The 20,748-nt window shown below is 40.4% G+C and overlaps 1 protein-coding gene across 7 annotated transcripts in view; it reads right to left on the reverse strand.

Moving 5' to 3' along the window:
• The window catches only part of TCF3 (transcription factor 3), a 162,461-nt gene that overhangs the window by 21,559 nt on the left and 120,154 nt on the right, over positions 1-20,748 (reverse strand). For 6 of the 7 annotated variants that reach the window (XM_077475857.1, XM_077475861.1, XM_077475855.1 and 3 more), the window contains 3 exons: positions 19,943-20,099; positions 19,091-19,332; positions 8,213-8,350 (listed from right to left, as the gene is read on the reverse strand). In XM_077475857.1, the coding sequence (XP_077331983.1) occupies positions 8,214-8,350; positions 19,091-19,332; positions 19,943-20,099 (536 nt within the window). In that variant the 3' untranslated portion in view covers position 8,213. Of the gene's footprint in view, positions 1-8,212; positions 8,351-14,525; positions 14,759-19,090; positions 19,333-19,942; positions 20,100-20,748 lie in introns of all 7 variants that reach the window. The other variant, XM_077475859.1, reaches the window with a different exon arrangement.

The following is a 20,748-nucleotide window of genomic DNA, read 5'->3' on the forward strand; positions in this document are numbered from 1 at the left end:
TTGGAAGATATTCAATGCCTGCAAAGTACTTGAGTAATTAAAACGCCTCAGAAGGGCTAATAGGGCTCACCAAGCCCCTATGCAACAATCATGCCAAGCACATTTAGCTTGCCAAGCAACACCTGGTGACTCACATGACCGGGGTAAGGAAAAATGAAACCACTGCAAGTGTTTGTTCAGAGGCAGCTCTGTATCCCACAGTTGCCTTCTTGAAGCACCACATGCTTGGCCTGTGCAGCTTAAATAAACTGGGTGTGTGCCGAAATGCTCTATGCGTGTATGCGCGCAGTCCCGGAGAATGGGCGTGACTACTGGCATACGATGCAAATTTTCATGTACATAAAGGTTACGGTGCATGTGAGGCAAAGCCGCATGCGCTATGGCCACCACGCAAACTTCTGATCCCAACGGCGCGCCTGTGAACGCACAGGCACCATGGCGAAATGGTGCATCGTCATGCACCATCATACAGGTAAAAACAGCCATACAATTTGCAAACACCCATAGCTAGCCCAGAACTCCACCGTATGGTCACCATACACAGGTGTCCAGCCTTTAGCTAGCTTGACTGATTGTTACAATCACTGGGACACCCCACAATAATAAAATAAAGGGCTTTCACTTACCCAACCAGGCGCAGGGCCCCTTAGAAGTTAAGGGCCCAATCTTCACCCTTCAGGGCGGGTTCCTGTCACTTGGACCTTAAAGGACTGGGTACCCTTTCATGTTTAGGGTCCACTCCTTTTGACCTGTACAGCACCCTGCAGGAAATGCCTTAGTGCTGTAGTGTCTAGATTTCCACTCCACAGGGTCCAGCTCCCAGAGGCCACATTACAGGCAAAACCTTCAGGATCTTGAGTCTTCTTTGCGAGGTTCGGGTACCATTTATCCAAGCATAAAAGCCTGTGTCAAATGGATCTGATCAGTCAATCCCTTGATTAATTTTTGGAACAGTTTGTGGGACTAGAGACCTGGAGCTCAGAGAGCTCAAACAAACCGTGCCATCCACCTTGCAGACACTGGTAAAAAACTAGTACTTCCTGTATGAGAGGGGTTATATAGGGGATTACTTCCTGTCTGAAGACCTTTGGTCAATTCACCTAATGATGGAGTATAACCCAGCAGGTAATGAATATTAGTCTGACTCTGTGTCCCATGATGTATAATAAAAAAAAAAAAAAAAAAAAAAAAAAAAGAAAGCTACCTTGACACGCGTTTCACACTTGACCCCCCAGTTTGTTTTCTGAGAAGTGGAATACCTGGTGCTCTCCATCTACCTGGAGAAATGATTGATTGCCCAGTCCCTCTTACCGTGATGGGATACACGTGCCCTCAACCTCACCTACTGTTATAGGCTGAAAACGAGCTGGGAATTCCCCTGAAACTCGGAGCCTCAAGTAGGCATTTGCTACTATCAAGTTTTGGGATTGAAACTGCTTTGGCGACAGTCGGAGTTGTGTCAGGCAGTAGGAAGTTACATATACCTTTAAATCGGTTACCAAGTTTATCCAGGTTTCTTGCACTGTTTTTCTTGCTGGACTATGTTTTTTCTCCCCCACAGTCCAGATGATGCCGTCTGGATATTCTGCCTCTGCCCCTGGCCTCTGGGTGGGACACGGTTGGGTGTGGGCAGTCTATGCTCTTAATGTTACCAAAAGTTAAATGGGTACAGATCTAAATTTGATCTCTTGGAATATCAGAGGTCTGAACGACAGTTTAATTTTCTGCAGTCTCAAACTTACAGAATACTGGACACTCAATGAGGGTTCAACCTCCCTTGATGTGATTTGGGAGGCAGGCAAGGGTCATGCCCGAGGGGAATATGTCTCCACTATTAAGGCAGTGAGACCCGGTTTTGCAACACAAACCACTCAATTAGAACAAGACAAAAAAAATGACGTTGGAACTCTTCACGGTGCATCCCACACCTGAACAGCATACCTCCCTAGCCCAAGTGAGAAGAGCTTTGAGGCTCCATCACACCTCGCTTGTGCAATCTGATACATGGACGTTTGTTTGCCAAACTTTTCGAATTAGGGGACAAGAATGAAAACGGTTGGCCAACCTGGTGGCAGAACCCTCACTCCAAACAGTAATTCCTAGGATCAAGACTTGCATGGGCATTTAAATTACAGACCCTGAGGGTATACTGAAGGAATTTCATCTTTTCTATAGCAAATTATATGATAAAGGGAACCCTACCCCAGTTGAAGCCATACTAGATAAGCCCTTAACACGCCAAGAGATAGAAAATGCAATCTACTCCTTACCCAAAAACAAATCCCCGGGTCCGGATGGACAACCCGGAAAACAGTCTAAAACCCACACGACTACTGGTCCAACTCAATTCTTACAGTTCCTAGAAACCAAGAGGTTGCCAGACAGTATGTACCAGGCACACATTGTACTGTTACCCAAATCAGGGAAGGACCCCCTTTGATAGGGGTGTTCTCTGATACTTTTAACACAGGCTATGAAAGCAGTTAAAGCGGGATTCCACCCTAAAGTGGAACCTCCGCTGATCGGATCCTTCCCCCCCTCCGGTGTCACAATTGGCACCTTTCAGGGGGGAGGGGGGTGGAGATACCCACTTCCGGGCATAGACTCCCGTGGGAGTCTACGCCATTTCCTGCCCTGCCGCGCTGTCTGCTGGGACACACACGGGTCCCAGTGACAGCGCGGAGATTTCCTATTGCGTGGCGCGGCTCGCGCATGCGCATTAGGGAACCGGGAAGTGAAGCCGATTCGCTTCACTTTCTGATTCCCTCACCTAGAATGGCGGCGGCAGCAGCCGAGAGCCGAGCGATCGATCGGCCTCGGCATCGCTGGAACCCGGGACAGGTGAGTGTCCATTTATTAAAAGTCAGCAGCTGTAGTATTTATAGCTGCTGGCTTTTAATATTTTTTTTTTTGGTGGAATCCCTCTTTAACAGGGCTTGGCACACTGTGGTAATAAAACCTAACCTGGAGAAAGCCATATGGTACCCTAGTACACCGCTCTGGTATAATCCCAGGCTGAGGGAACTTCACTCTCTACAAGAACCCGGACTCTGGGTCAGTAGGGGCATTAAATACTCAAAGGATATTTGCGATGGTTCTCGGTTGTTCACGTTTGAGAGATTGAAAAACAAATTATAACTACCAAATTCTTTTTTCAGGTTCCTGCAGCTCCATCACGTCTGACTCACAATTTAAAAATTGGTCCAGCTCTGGATGGAGCACAACGATCTCAAAACTCTGCTAAACGATGCTGAACTCTTAAAGCCAGTATCTCAAATATACCGAGCATTGCTGCCATCCATTCAGGTTGGATTGGATGGGTTGCGTGAGCTGTGACAGACGGAGGTGCAGGAGCTGGACAGTGAAGACTGGAAAGATGTGGGATTACCCGCCACTAGTTGCAATTAGGGACAAGTTAATCCAATTCAAAATCCTGCACAGAATATACTATACACCCCAACGCATTCACCGCATATACCCAACCTCATCAGGCTTCCTACATATATTCTGGGATTTCCCACAGGTTCAAGATTGGAGGGAGGTAACTCAATTTATCCATGGGTTAGCTACCATACCTATTATAACTGACAATCAGTGTCTGCCTCCTGGGCCTTGTGGAACAATTGGCGTTCGCTAAAGCAACCTGCACTCCAATTAGTATCCTATTTTATGCGAGGGAAAGCCATAGTGCCAACATGGAAGTCAGCCAATCCCCCTACCCCGTCTTAAAATGAATACAATGATAACCCTCTACAAGCAACATTTGTCCCGAGGATGCCCCAAAAATAATGAAAGTCTGGCACTTGTGGATCGACTCAGTCTACAACGGATGATCAGTCCATGGGGTTTGGCCTCGTTAGATACCCTCAATAATTACCTGAGTGCGCTGAGGTCCAGGCCCCAGACAAGTTAGTGGTGGTATTAGTCCAGAGGTCAAGTGATCACACTTAATCTTAATTGTTCTTGTAAAGTCCGGCTCAGACAGATAAGAGGGATGAGAATTCCTACAGACTAGATCCTCTACCCTCATCCTACCATGTGAAACCTGGGTACCGAATATTTAGTCGTTTTGGTTCTTTAGTTATAGTTTGATATGTTTTGTTTTGAGATACATGGCGAGTTGTATGCCGTTAGGCTCCATGCACACTGAAGCTCATAAACGGCCATTTTTAGGATTTTTCTCATTTTTTTTTTCTTTTTCTAACAGCCCATAAGTTCCCCTTTATGTTATCCTATGTGTCCATGCACACAGACATTTTTGAACATCAGCAGTGGAGTTTATGGGCTCTTTTCTGAACACCCTGAAATCACATTCAGGAGTAATTTTTCTGACCACAATGTTAAATCGATAATAAACGCTCAAAAACGTGGCTCGACAGTGTTTAATGTTTTTGAGCCATTGGAAAAAAATAAAAAATAATATGTTAACGTGGAAAAATGCTAATGCTAATAAGCGCTATTGCAAAAATGGTAAACTTTGAAAGTCTCACTGCAAAGCTACTGCCGTTTTTATAATATTTTAATGTCCAGTGTTCATGGAGCCTTGTGCACATTGCCATGTGCACCAATTGGCCCGGGGTATGCCCCAATGGCCCTGTTTTGTACCTTCACAGTGAAAGGTGTTTTTTTTTTTTTTAACACAATTCTACATGAATTTAAGCCAAAACGTATTCTGCTACATGTCTTTGGGAATAAAAAAATTCTCAATACCTGTAAATTAGTTTGTGTGAAAGTTATAAAGTCTACAAACGATGGTTTATAGATTTGAAAATTGATCAATGATGATGTACTGACAGCTCATCTGTCATTTGACATCTTATTTCTTGAGGCCCTAAAATGCCAGGACAGTACAAATTACCCGTTTTTGGAAAATAGACAGGCCAAGGGATTTAGTAAGAGGTATGGTGTGTGATGATCTTCTGTCACAATGATTTGGAAAAATTCATGTAATAAAATTATTATTTTTTTTTTTTTTATACCCATGTGGCGGTTATCAGGGATATGGACTGGTACCCGAATGTTTTTCTTCTAAGTAAGGTTTTGTTGCATCCTGTCAACAGAGCAGTTCAGTGTCACCCTAGTGACAATACATTTTACTATTTCTACTATTGGGGGTTAAATCAGGGATTTTTATTTTATTTTTACTATTATTGCTTATCTTTAATAGTGATAACTGTCATAAGCAATAGTTTTTAAATGGCTCTCATTCATGACAGTTTGCAATCTGTGATTGACTACAGCTAATCACATGGTACAGGGTGTTGTACCTGGGACCAGTCACAACATCACAATGCAAGCAAAACAGTCACGGGGGCGATCGGAGTTCTGAATGTTAAACTAAATGCGTATAATGTGAATCTTAATCTGCACAATCTTCTGAAATAATCATAATAAATAGCAGCTGCCATCACTTCACTTAAAAAAGGTGCAAGTTGATAGACAGTGCTGCACTATATAAAAAAAAAAACAAAAAAAACAAACATCAATAATAATAATAAACGCAAACTAAAAATGGTGCTCAAACATACATATATTGCATCTGTGACTGATTAAAGTGAATTAAAAAAAAAAAAAAACACCACTACATCAACGGTGACCACCAGTCAGAGGGGATTTTTGCCATTTTGGATTTTTACACCGTTTATGTATTGATTTTTTTTTTTGTACACTTTTATTATGTTTTTTTTATAGCGCATTACTGTCTATTGATTAGTTAAAATAAAGGAGACTATTCTTTCATATTACTGATGTAGAGCATTTTTCCTCCCACTAAAGTATTTTTTTCCCTTCTAGTGACCAATAGCATCAGGTATTGTCGTCTCAATACCTAGTAGTCCTTTTCCTTGACTGATGTCAGCATCAGAGGGAAAAAATTAAATAAAAGACCCATTACAGTTTTAGAAACTTGAAGTTTCAGATTAAACAAAACTGTTGCAATTCACAGTTCTAATACATACAGTCCAAGTATGCTTAGCTTCAGTACGCACAGTATTCAAGTCCCACTAAAAGGAAGGCTCAAACAGCATGTAAATCTCGGTCTTTACAGGCTGCATGCAGGAAAGTACCTGCCCCGCTGCAATTAACCCCAGACTGACATGCCACATAGATGAAGGATACCCAGAATGTTTGAACCAATGATGACAGTCATTTTTCACCCACTTATAGCAGGCATATTTGCTCCCACTGACCAATAAGGTCAGGCATGGTCTCTCGCATACCACTAACAGTGGGGCATTTTGTTTTTTCTTATTAACCAGTGACACAAGGCATTTTATTTTACCACTGATCCAGACATTTTTTTCTCCTTTCACTTGCAAGCAATGTGACATCTTAATTGCTGCGCTCTGCATGCTATGTTGTATGTTACATTTTACTGACCACAGAATTTGGTAAAACAGTTGCTGTCTGCCAAGGAACCCTCAAGTGTTTTCATTAAGTTTTTTTTAAGCCCTTGTACACACGGTCGGACATTCTGACAACCAAATCCGTTGGGATTTTGTCTGAAACTGTTGCATACACACGGTCAGACAAAGTTGTTGGAAAATCCGATCGTTCAGAACGTGACAACGTTATTTTGTTAGGCACTTTGTCCGATTGGAATTCTCTACAAATGATTGGACAAAGTCCGATCAGATCATGTTGTCGGAAAATTTTATAGCCCTGCTCTAAAACTTTTTGTTGGTCGGATATTCAGACGGAAACAGTCCGATGGAGCCTACACACGGTCGGATTATCTGACAACACGGTCCGATCGGACATTTTCCGTCGGAATGTCCGATCGTGTGTACAAGGGCTAAGGAAGGCTCAGACAGAAAAGCATGTGTTTTTATGTGATGCCGTTTTCCAATTCACTGTTCATATGTGGAATGCTATTATGGGACAATTGGATCTAGCTTGAGGCACCTTGGATAAGTACTTTTATGAGTGTTCAACAGAATCTGGCAAGTGTACTTTAACCACTTAAGCCCCAGGCCATTTTGCTGGCTTAAGACCAGACCACTTTTTGCGATTCAGCACTGCGTCGCTTTAACGGACAATTGCGCGGTTGTCGGATGTGGCTCCCAAAGAAAATTGACGTATTTTTTTTCCCCACAAATAGAACTTTCTTTTGATCACCCCTGTGGCTTTTATTTTTTGCGCTATAAACAAAAATAGAGCAACAATTTTGAAAAAAACAAACGCTTTTTTTTTACTTTTTGTTATAATAAATATCCCCCAAAAATATATATAAAAAAAAAATTTTTTCCCCTCAGTTTAGGCCGATACATACATATACTACATATTTTTGGTAAAAAGTAATGACGGCGATCAGCAATTTTTATTGTGACTGCGACATTATGGCGGACACAGCGGACATTTTTGGGACCATTGTCATTTATACAGAAATCACTGCTATACAAATGCAGCGATTCCTGTGTAAATGACACTGGCAGTGTAGGGGTTAAGTGTTCCTAGGGGTGTGTTACTGTTGGGGGCTGGGCTTTTTTAGTGAACGCACTCACATGCCGGTCGGGACCCCTCGATCGCAGCGGGCATACCCGCGATCGTCTCACGGGGCGGCTGAACTAGGAGATGCCGTTGTAAACATCACTCCATGTGATTGGAGCAGAGATTAGCGTGATTTGTTGCTAGGCAGAACTGGGAGATGCTGGTTACAACTGCATCTCCTAGTTCAGCCGCCCCGTGAGACGATCGTGGGTATGCCCAAGCCGATCGAGTCCGCGGGACCCGCGACCGGACTCACGTTGGTCCCGGCCCTACGGCGGTACGCTTGCGATGGCAGGGCGGCAAATTTAGAGGTACGCCCATTTGCCTGTCCGTGCCATTCTGCCGACATACATCGGCGTGCACCGGTCGCGAAGCAGTTAATAAAGGGTGTGGCAAAAACACCCTTTAAACATTTTGGAAAGAAATTACTACTTTTTTTTTTTTTTTTTAAACTGGAGTGTCATTGGACTCACACCAGCATGTTTTTGCCACCCCCTTAACCAGCTGGATAAAAAATGCCTGATAAATACGACCTTTGTGCAGACATTTTTTTGTTTCATTTATATGTGCACCGAATTATTGTTCAGTACGTGAAAAAGTTTATTTCAATTTAAATTTTATTTAAAGCAGTATATAAAAATGTCTTTTAATACATACAAAAAAAAAAATTCTAAAAAGTAACCATAAATATGTATAAAGAATCATGTACAAGAACCATACTCACTTCACATGTGTCCCACTGAATTATGAGAGTCCCCAAGACCTGAAAGTCCCCCAGCAAGGCTAATTTGTGGGTCCACACCTGATACTTTTTCCTCTTCACGCCTTTTCAGACAGGCTGCCTTTGGATTTAGGTTCCGTTCTATGGAACAAGATAGATTATATATAAAGGTGTTAGTCTTTTTGTAGAGCCACAATCATAACAAACAGCCATAGAACTTAGAAATCAACTTCCTTTCATGTGAAATCTTTACTCAGAATTTTGTCACAGTAAACAGGGAGCTAAAGCAAATTACAAAAGTTATAAATCAACTGACAAATGACTACACATGCCAGATGTAATCCACCAGATTAGATCCCTGTTCTATATCATTGTTAAACTGATAAAAACAAAATAACACCTTTCTTAAAAGCATTTGTCATATTTAATTTCAAACATTCAAACAAATCCAACTGGTAAAATATGACATGTAACACACACTTAGGTCCGTAATAATTAGTCAGTTGGGTACCAAGATGAAAGAACATAAGCTATAGAATGTTTCTTTATAGAATGGGAAAAAAAAAAAAAGGACGGAAAGAAAAAAGCAATGCTGCAAGACATAGGCGATAGAAGGTTAACCGGACCATCAAATCTAAAATACAAGTTAGCTGCTATAAAGGAGACTTTAAACAAATTTTGTAAATACGTTGAAATTTGCTTGAGGTGGCCCAAAGGTACCAGAAAGGAGACCATAAGGAGAAAGGATATAGTGTTTACAGCTACACAAATATTTTGGTTCTGTTTGAAGGACATTGCAATCAGCCTTTTCCTAGCATGCAATGGCCACAGTAAATAGATAAGCAGCACACCTTGTATTTTAGTATTAATTGGCCTTAGAGTTAAAAAGGTTACTGGTGGAAGAATGGAAAAAAAATAAAATAAAAGCTAAAATACTTGGACTATTGGTAGGATAAGTGAATGTCAAAACCAAGTAATGGGATTTTGCGGGATGGTTTATACTCTGTATTACAGAATATCAATATTTTTACCGAGGACCTGACCACAGAACCATAGTGGGAAAAAAAAATACAGAACATAAATGTTGATTCCTCTTTAATGCTCATTGAATATCTCCCAAACCCATGTACTTTTAAGTGAGGGAGTCCAGATTTGCATATTTCAATTGCCTAAAGCGCTTGATGCAGAATTTTAACATGTAGTTTTCAATTAATGTATAGCCAAATCGTTTTTATTTTGGATACAATGAAGAGCAGTTCGAACCCTCAAGTTTTAATTGCCGTTTGTCCCTACCGCATAGATTCACCTTTTGCTCTTAAGAACTGTGTTACCAAGACAGAAAGTGACAACTGTCTGACAAGGGGGTTTACCCTCAACAATATGAAACCAATATAAGTTATACATTGAGTTTAAGGTAAATTCTGCTTACATTTTTTTTTCTTATTGTTCTTGACAAGTTTACTGTAATGCTGCTATATAAAAGGAGTTGAGAATTCTAAAGCTCTACTTTTCATAGCCATTTGAAACATTTAGTAAAAAAGTTTTAAAAGTTTATACAATTGAGAATAAGCCAACACTGCCCTCACATCAGAATCCTGTTTGGAGTGCAAAATAAGTTGTTTGTACTTACTGTAAAATCTTTATCTTGAGTCCATTATAGGACACTGGGATGTAGATGTTCTTAGACATTTGGGTTATATGCTGCCGCTTACAGGAAGTTTGTACTTCAAAAAAAAAGATTTTATGTTAAGTACAAAAATCTTATTTTCTTTGTTGCCTATTGAATGAATGATAGAGGAATGCAGAAATTCTTAGACGTCTGGAATGTCCAAAAGCAGTCCAGCAGGAGTTGTCTGCAACAACCAGGTGAGCCAGTGCTTCAACCTAAACAAGAGGTGGAGTGCCCTACAAGACAGGGGAACTACTAATGACCCAGGGTAGGTCAAAGCGTTTACTGGTGTGAGCCAAAGCAACAGCCACCAAACATTTAACTACCTGAAGAGGGAGAACATACAAAAATTTGTCAAGGGAAACACTGGTAGGATTTCCAGCTTTAAAACAGATCCTCAAGAGAAAACAGAACAGGTTCACAAGGGAGGACCAGCTGGTTCAGGGATGATAAAAAAAAAAAAAAAAAAAAAGTCCAAGCCTCACACTTCAAACTCAAGGACAAGAGTGCAAAAAGTTCCCACTACCAAATTAGATAGTGGTAAGCCAACCACCCACTTGTGCAGAAACACAACAAAACAGAAGGGAAAACAGAACAGTCCACAAGGACAGTAGGCGGTTGGTGTTACTAGAAGCGGACAGAAAAAAAATATATATTTTTTTTGCCTCCATACCTTCCCCCCCCCCCCCCCCCAATATCTTTATTGCCTGCATACCCAATCTGAGACCTGGAACTAGAAGTCCTCTGACATCAACTCAGTGAAGAGTCAACAACTGTGAAGGGGAGGAACTTAAAAAAAACCAAAAAAAAAAAAACCACTAAGAATACAGGTGAAGGGAAGATATATTTCAAGGAACTTCCCCATGTTGTATGATAATCGGACATAGTTGGAGGGCCTCAAAAGGACACCAAGCCTTCTAGAGAAGAATTTCATCCTACCATGCAGGAAAAAGCACACCCAACCAAACCTCTGATGCCAGAATAGGGAGAATTGCCCGAATGCAAAATGGAGCCTCCAAAGAGAACCCTAATGTTGAGACGAACATCCTCAACATAAAGTAATGAAAAGACCAAGGCACTTGCCCTGTCAATGGGTGAACTCTCAAATCTTTTGCAGTGGTAAAGGGTTTACAGTGCCAAGCTGATATAAACCAAAGAAAATGTGCTAGAACAATATGCCTATAGCCAAAAACCTACCCCAGCAGCAGCTGTACAAATATCTAGTAAACAAAAATCTGATCATTGCTATAAATACAAAAGTGCAAAAAATATGAAAAAAAGTGCGATTAACTATACTCCACAAAAAACATGCAAAATTTAAAGTGGTTGTAAACCTCAGTCATGGAATCGGACCAAAGCACATAGCTGCAGTATCTCTCTCCAAAGCTTGAATGTGTCGCTAGGTTCCACTGTTATCAGCATAAGTAACTTCTGAGAAGAAGTTTTTCCAACACATGAAATAAATGTATGTCGAGAGGGACAGCTCAGCACACAGCTTTTCTATTCAGAACACAGTTCTTCTGCTGTGTGGAGGGGGTGTGTGCTCTCACACAGTTACTGCAGCCTCCTCTGTGCTGACAAATGAAGAAAGGTTTTAACACTTTTCTGCCCTCCTGAAGGGGTGTAGGGAAGAGCAGACCGCAGATAAACAAGTAAAACCTATGTAGGACGACGTTCTTTATCTCTGTGTATGATCTGAGGCTGTTCACTTCACTGGGTATATGTGAGGGTTTACAACCACTTTAACACACATGCAATAAAATTACCCTATGTGCACAAATCCATGAATGCAAATTCATTCACTAATTAAATACTCCCCTCAAATTCATAAATGTATGTGTATATTATATATATATATATATATATATATATATATATATATACCCCGTTTCCCCTAAAATAAGACCTAGTGTGATTGTCGGTGATAGCTGCAATAAAAGCCCTACCCCCCAAATAAGCCCTAGTTAAAGTCCTTGTAGGTCTTCTTTTCAGGGTAGGGCTTATTTTGGTGGTAGGGCTTATATTGCAGCCAACACCGACAATCAGGCTAGGTCTTATTTTAGGGGAAACAGGGTATATAATAAAATCATACAAAGTTTATATAAAACAATGTGCAAAAAAATCAAAGTGCAAATGATGCCAAACTCTACAAAAGTCCAATAATAAAATGTACAAAAAAAAAAGTCCACTTTCAATGTGTCAATATAGTCCTAGTTTATAATCAGCCCAGGTAATGTGTTCCATTGTCCACATTTGATTCACTCTATCCTCATCCCAGTGTAATAACACTCACCTTTTAATAGGATGGTGAGACAAGGCATTCAATTATGATAATTCCCCAATTTATGTAAATTAACAAGAGGCAAAACGTAGTTTTTCATGCTCTTCACATACCACACTCAAATTGTCATACAAGAGGGGAACGCAGAAATTTATTGCCACATGACAAACTCATTTGGAGATGGATTTTAAATAATGTAGGGTATATTTAAATGCATACCATTTAGTACCCAGTGGAGCGTTCATGTCTGGGACCATTAGAGCTACAGTGACCGCCTATACATTCTACCTAAAGAACAGACTCCCACATACTGGGGGGGGGGGGGGCTGGCAAAGAGAGACAAAAGGAAGACCAAAACTTCAACAAGGACAGGTTTCCTAGCTCTGTAAGCTAGTCAGTCTCACATGCTGGTGATCAATAGTTACCAGCACTAGACACGTGAGGCTCCTACCATTGCAAACATGCAGGAACTGGGCTCTTTGAGAAAATTCTGGCTATCGGAGCCTATAAAACTGTCTTTCTTAAAAGAGTAGCCCCACTTTTGTTGAGGGGAAAAAAAAAAAAAAAAAAAACCCCAACACCACCACTTTTCCCTCTGGGTGATCTATGTACATTGCAAGGATTTCAAACTTTTTGTAGATTCCTACCTTTTGTTCTCCTATACAAATCTGTCCATGTGGAATGCAAATCTAATGGGAGTTTCATAATTATGAGTCAGCTTCTGCACTTGCAGGGTTCTAGTGAGGAAAATTGCAGGGTCTGCATCCATCTACTGTGATTTCCATTTGGGAGTATGATTTTTTTTTTTTTTTTGTTGCAGGGGATTCCCCAAATTGGACTTCTAGCAATTTAATTACAATATGACTTCACATTTGTATATGCTATACAAGTGGAGTTTAAGGAAGGTTGCCTAGGTGTCCCACATTGGGGATGCCAAAAGAAAACACTAGGGCATAAAGTCCAATCCATGGTTAACAAGAACAGGTGCCTTTGGAAGATACTGAGGGGTTAGACCCATGCTAAGGGAGGGAGCAGTGAACACTGTTCTCAGAAGAATAATACAGAAGGCCCTTTGGGGAGAGGGAATACTGAGTTTAAAGTGGTTGTAAACCCTTTTTAAAAAATCCTGAAAAAAAAAAAAAAATCCTGCAAGTCAAAGACATAATGAGCTAGTATGCATAGCATACTAGCTCATTATGAATAACTTACCTGAGAACGAAGCCCCCGAAGCGATCCTCCATCTTCCTCTTCGCCGCTGCCATGGATACAGGAGCGACTTCCGGGTCTCGCGGCTCCAGCGCTATGATTCGCCGGAGCCGCGATGACGTCACTCCCGCGCATGCGCACGGGAGCCGACGCTCGCAGCATATTGCCGCGATCTGCGGCCTGCCCCAGTGCGTCTGCGCGGCACTGTCTACGGCGCATGCGCCGTAGACAGCGGTGGCTGTCTTCGGGCAAATATCTCCTAAACCTTATAGGTTTAGGAGATATTTCTTGGACCTACAGGTAAGCCTTAATCTAGGCTTACCTGCAGGTCAAAGTTGGTTGTAAGGGTTTACAACCACTTTAAGCATCATCCGAGAATACAGAATTTATCTCAGAAGGAGAGCAAATACCTTTTAAGGTAATGGAAGGAAAAATATCAATGGTGTAAAAGTTGAAATCTTGAATGAAGAAAAAAAAAAAAAAAAGGAAAAATATAGCTAGACATTTTCTGAGCAGAGACAGCTTGTTTGCTTTTGGCACTGCTCAAAGTAGAGGTGAAAGCATATGCCTGTGTCCCAGGACATGAGGTGCAGGCTTGTCTTAATAACAAGGGGTTAGTAAATGTAAAGAGAAAAGGATTGCTGCTACTTCTGACCAGCCTAGGTGAATAAATAATAAAGAGCGGCCTCAGCCAACATGGCTCCACCAAAACACACCCTGGTGCATTTATTCCCTGCCTACCGGGGGTTCAATGATAAGAGGCGGGGTGAAATGAGGCTGGGTTATATGGAGAATGGGGGCAGGCCTTCAAATTTTTTTCTATTTTCCAGTGTCCAAAGCACCTGTAGGCCACAGCATATAAGAATTTCTACATTCCTGTGTCCCTCAATGAATGATGAAGAAACTGATTATTTTTCTTAAACTGGTGTACCATGGTAAAAACCTGCCTCTTTGATGCTAGTTTGTCAATTATAAGATGTGTTTTGAAATAAGTAGAAATCATGTTTTAGTAGGACAGGTAGAGTATGGTTTCTTTACTGTAATTCAGAAACTATGATAGATGGGTCAAGTGGAAAAGTGACTAGGTTAAATGGATTCAGAATAAGAAAGAAAGAAAAATTAGCTCGAGTATAGAAGTTGTGGATTTTAGTGGAGGATACCTCGCACTTGCTGCTCCAGGCTCATAATGACCTGCACGGCCTGTTGTAGGATGATGAGCTTGGTCTGGGCTTTGTCTGCTTTTAAATGCATCTGCACCATGCGGCCCAACTCCTTGAAGGCCTCATTGATATCACGGACACGCACTCTTTCTCGCGCGTTGTTTGACATCCTCCTCTCACGATCTCGATTGTCCTTGTCCTCCAAGGGGTTTTCCTCCTTAATGCTTCCTCCGCTGTTGGACCCCAGGAAAGTGAATGGTTAAAGGGGGGAGGGGTTAGCTCAGGGCCCCAATAAACCTTTCATTACCAGGGGTGCCAAATGACACATACACCCACACACACTCAGACAGGCAGTGCTGTTTATATTCTTTCTATATGCAGGCAAGAAAACAAATGGTTTCCAATTTAGTTATAAAAGCTGTCCCTGCCTATGTAAAAGAACATAGACATGCATATGTATTTTGGGTATCAAAGAACATCCACTTCTACTACAGTGGACTTTAGGGAATACAGTTAAGTTTATCCAATTATAAATCAGTCAATTGAAGAATTCAGAGATTCAGAGAGGGACACAAAAAAAAAAGGCAGCTTGTAATGTATGAAATTAGGAAGGCAAGCCATTTTACAAAAGAGCTGAAGTTTAGCACATAGACTTTTCATTTTATTTGCCTACAAGTGCCCGCAATAAAAATTAATCAAATTATTGCCTAACTTGAACATTGTGCAAATATACAGTGTTAAAGTTTACTTTTGTAAGGACAATAGTGCAGGGAAATTTGTGGCTCAATCTCTAAATATTTCTCCACCTAAAAATTTGTGAAGAACACCTTTCTTGTGAGATCCATGTCCCATGATACCATATTTTCTGTTTTTTTTAATTGCAGGAATTACTTCCGTTTTGCCTGAATATAAATAGAACTCAACACCTCTGCCTATGATCATACTTCTTTCTATATAAAATGCCAGTATTTTAGGCCTAAATCTAGACATTTTAGAAAATAGTGTTTCTGGATCATTTATGTAACTGCAAACTACCTGACCATTCTGCAATGCATCATGTAAAAAAATAAAATTTAAAACCTGAATTTTACCAATATCTTCCTAATATGGAAGATAAACATTTGTATACATTCTTATTCTAAAAGACTCTGGGGAAACTATATTGTCGAAAGCCATCCAAATAATATTTTTCTACTAAGTGCAAGCCAGAATAGATGCACAATACTGCAATAAAAAGATTTAAGGACTAAAGTTCTGGATTATGGTAACTGGAAATTGCAGAATGTAAAAAAACATTCCCAAACACATTAGGCATTTGGAAAATGGTCACACCCCTTTTACAGGGTCAAAAACACTAAGGTGGGTATTCTGTAGTTAAAGGAATTCAAACATGTACAGCTCCTATGTGAAGCGGGCGATATTTTGGGGGGGGGGGGGATTTTTAATTAAGGCCTTGTGTAATTAAGTGCAAGCCTTCATTAATTATCTTTCATTCCCCAAAGACATTTCTAAACAGAGTAGCACCAGTTGTCAAGAAATGGGTGAGACAATAAGGAGTCTATGTATAAAAAGTTTGCAGAACAAATGGGACATGGGTCCAGAAAGAAATTGCCATGTTTTATCTATCTTGCATGATCAAAAGCACCATCTAGTGGCCAACATTTTTTTTTTTCCTGAATGGGGTCTTTTAAAACCAAATGCCACATTATGACCACTAGATGGTAGTTACAATCATACAACATGGAATACAGCTAGTTTTGTTGGAGCTGAGAGGATGAGTCACATTTGTTAATGTGATACTAAACACACACTGTTTAATACATTGCCCCTTCTATTTCTGTATGTGGATAATGGCACTGTAAATTATTTTAATATAAAAAATAAAAAAAACAACATCTAAGTACCTTTTTCCTAATCGATATACAGCTGTCATATGACCCAACTCTTTCCTAGCCTGTCTGGAGGGAAATATGCAGGAGGAGCTTCTAGTCCTCTACTGCTGGTCACATGTTTATATTAAAAAAAAAAGCCTTTGGAATACAGAGTAAAAATAAATATCAATACAAAGTTTTAAATGGTCATGGAAATGTATATATTTTAAATAAAATCTTTATTCGATTTTTGGCAATAACATGGTGTGGATTTCTGCCAGTCACATCTACATGTAATATCTCATCCCCATTGTGTTTAGCTTGTTAGTGGACATATAGGGAGGGAGGGAGTGGGCTGTCGTTTACCACTGTGCATACACCCACATCTCTATAGTCACATGGGCTGCTCAGATGTGATAGGTAGGAAATGCTTAGCATAGAAACGCACTGAAAACTGAGCACGTGCAGAGTTGTCACAGCAGCTGATAAATCCCTAGCTAAATTGGGGACATGAACAGAAGGTAGAGATAGAAAGCAGCAAGATCACCCAGGTTTTTTTCCAGAATACAGAAAACGAATATCATAGTGACTGAGTATTAACAGCATGTAATACAATATTCACTGATAGTTTTAGGTGATGTGGATTTAATGACACTTTAAGCAAACTTTTTATACATAGACCCCTAAATGTCTCATTGTATTGGGCAAGACAGTTATTCTGACAGTACACAGAGTTCCTGAAAGCTGAAGATGTTTAAGACTTTAGGTAGATAGCTGCTGGTTTAAGATGATGCAAATCTGACATTTCAGTGTAACATCACAATATAATATGGGTGACACTGAAGCTATTTAAGACTGACAGTTCAAAAACCGCAAAATGTTTCTAAAAAAGTAAGCAGCAGCCAGTAGATCTGCTTGTATTTTTTTTTTTTTGTTGTTCGATAGGAAAGTCCTGTGTAAGGAACTTTGCTCCGATTCCTCTTTGATATTGACACCGGTCAATTTCTAGAGCAGTAACGTCTTTTCTTCGGCAAAAAGGATAGAAGTCAAAATATAAAGCAAGCGGCAGGTAATATAGTGAATCACTATAAGACTAAATGCTTCCGTCACTGTCCAAATTAATTATATATAAAGTATTTCAATCTAGTTTTAATTTAAATGTACACTCACACACAAACACACACCACCACCCCAACAAAAAGTTTAGCATTACGATGAGGATTCTCAGTCTGAAAAATTAAAAAATATTTTTAACTAATATGATTGATCTAATAAATCAGATTTTGTTCTCCATATTAGAATTAACCTTGGAGTAACAAAAGTAGCTTTGTGATTACAAGAGAAGAGGTTTGCCTATTCCTGTCAAGTATGAACATTTAGAAATGAGCCAATTACTTCAAAGTAAATCTAAAACTATACTGCATCTGTATACACTTGAGTACAGAGCTGGTGCAGCATGTATCAGAAGCACTACCAGACCCACAGGTCCCTCAGCTGCCACTTTAAATGAGCAGCGAGTGCAAAGCCAATTGGGCAGTGTGTGGGAGGGGGGGAGAGGATGCAAGGACTGGAGGAGGTAGGGTTTGGAGAACTGTCTGTGGAAAATAAAAGATGGTAGCATGGGGAGTAAGAAGATGACACAGAAAAGGAAATATGAAGCCTTGTAAAGACACGTGTAAAAGAACCGATGCAAGAAGAGCAAAGCACAGAACTGAACCCACTCAGTTTAAATGGGTAGTTGGAACAGCAGAGGTGATATCCATAAACCTCACCACTAATATTTTAGATATGGATGAAAGAGTTTGCACAGAAATGGATGCATTATTTTGAGAATGAGTAGATTTAGCATGCACAGCCAGTTACAAACACGTGTTAAAACATCTACTTTTTACACACTCACTCTACCTTAAAGAAGAGCCTTAGCCAAACTATTCATTTTGTTTCAAGTGGCGCACATCAGACGGCCAATGTGTAAAATTATACTTACCCATGTAACCCCTATATATGGGGCTCTGCCTTTAGTGACTTTGCTCCCTTACTGCTCACACTGCAGACAGTTTTTGGCGGGGAAGAACTCTGCTCGATCCTCACATCAGAGTTGTAAAAGGTCAGTATAAAAATTTTTTTCATCCATCTAAGGGTCTGTATGGTCAGGTATAAATTTTTGGGCAAGATATTTCAGGTAGCCTAGCCATGATAAACTCTTCTCTGACAATAACATATTTACTGAATCATCATATCAGAGCTGCAGAAGGTTAGTATAACCTATTCCGATACACCTAAGGATTTGTACTGTATTGGGTATAAAGTATTGGATTAGGGATTTTAGGTAGTCATGATAAACTTCCCTCTTACGATAAAATTTGTGACCTTTAAATGACATCTCCTCTCATACGCTAAAGGGAAACCTGCTGCCTTAAATAGCAAAAGGGAGAAAGTCAATTATTTTCCTTCAAGACCAGTGGTGTTTTAACCCACACATTAACTAAATGTGTCCCTTCTGGATAAAGAAAGGGAATGCAAAACACTAGCAAGCAAGGATGGGAGAAGAGAGTATACATGCAATGCCCCAAAGCAGGAGACCGAGTTAGAAGGGGTACTCTGCATGTATATCTCATTTGTGGAGGGCAGAGGAGGAGGGAGGAACAGACAGACAGATCCATGCCCCACCACTTCGCAGCAGGTCCCGCTCACCTCGCACTTGCTGCTCCAGGCTCAAGATGACAGAGACGGCCTGGTGCAGAATCAGGAGCTTGGTCTGTGGCTTCTCACTGTTAAGATGCAGCTGGCACATCCGCCCCAGCTCTTTAAATGCTTCGTTGATATCTCTGACTCGAAGTCGTTCCCTGGCATTGTTTGCCACTCGCCTCTCCTTCTCACGCTCAGCTTTTTGTTCTGGAGGAAGGTTATCATCTTCCTCATCATCTTCATCTTGACTGTGGAGGGGAGGTGGAGTTGAGAGGATAAGTATATATAGGTACATATAAGGAACATAGGGAGATGTTTGGGGTGGAGATGGGGCGCTTAAGGGAAAAAAATCTGTTGGCAAGCTAAATATACTATTGCATTAGTGGTGGTCCTACCCTAGATAATCACTGTTATTAAACTATTTAACTTAACAAAAAAAATTGTAAGACATTTTGTCACCAAAACAACTTCTGTTGTATCCAATCTTTGCTCTGTATTCAAATAGAAGTGCTGACAGAATGTTCATCTGACATTTGTAGGAGCCTATGCCTCTTTTACCCTATGGCCACAACATAACTAGTAGCTCTGAAGGGACACTGGTGATATTTCAGCATTGGGGGAGGGGGATAATGCCAAAATATTTTTTAGGCACTTCTAGCTCAGCAAGAGAGCAAAGATTGGGTGCAACAGAGGTGGCATAGGTAAGCAGCATACATGACCTAAAATACTGTTTTATAATTTTTTCTTTTTCAAACAAGTAGTCTCTTTAAGCCAGCTCCTGCTAGGTTAAAAAAAAAAATGCCCATTTATAGTAGCCATTGACCCTGGAGTGCATGCTTCCCTCCCACTTAATGAGACCTGTTCACTGAGCAGCGTGTCCGGCTTCTCTGTGGTTTAGACTCTTTATCATCGTCCGATAAATCAGCCAGTGACCGATTCTCTTCATCTTCTTTACTTTCCCTTTTAATGTCTGATACTACAGATGACACAACTGCCCTGACCACAGCTGGGAGTCCTGAGGTGGGGGGGAAAAAATAAATAAAAAAAATAAGATTAACGTCATGTTTCTTTACCACCATACGGTGTAAAAAATTAAAAAGATATTCAAGGTTATCATATGTCCACTCTCAGCTGTTAAACTATAATATTAGTTATTACATTTTCTTGAGGCTGACCAGACAGCTTATAGACTCTTTATGCAATCCCCGATTAACTTTTCAATAAACACAGCTCACTGTCCAAAAAAAAATAAAAAACCAACAACTTCTGGCCAACAACAAAAATGTCCAATTAAAAGTCTGACTAAATACCTAGCATTTTTCTTTACATTATTTTCCCAACACTCCTTCCTATACACACTGAGCAGAGTGGTAAGCTGTACATTGCATAAAAAAATAAATAAAAAAAAAAAAAAAAAAAAAAACACGCTTTATTGTATTGTGCAATGCTATAATATCCAATAGGTTTTCAGACAAAGGCTAGAGAAGGAGCAGTTTTGGGAACAAGGAGTTCATCTATGCGAAGATGCTCATTTTAATCCCCTTCCTGGCTAACATCATGGGCCTAAATTGCCAGGAGGGTATCCATGTACCTGCTCCCGTGCTCAAGCGGCCTGCACGTGGCGCTCTCTGATCAGCAACCCCTTACCACATGATCAGCTTTCA

The sequence above is a fragment of the Lithobates pipiens genome, unplaced genomic scaffold (assembly GCF_037356315.1).
Source record: "Lithobates pipiens isolate NorthernLeopardFrog02 unplaced genomic scaffold, aLitPip1_a1.2 Scaffold_13, whole genome shotgun sequence".
Lineage (NCBI taxonomy): Eukaryota > Metazoa > Chordata > Amphibia > Anura > Ranidae > Lithobates > Lithobates pipiens.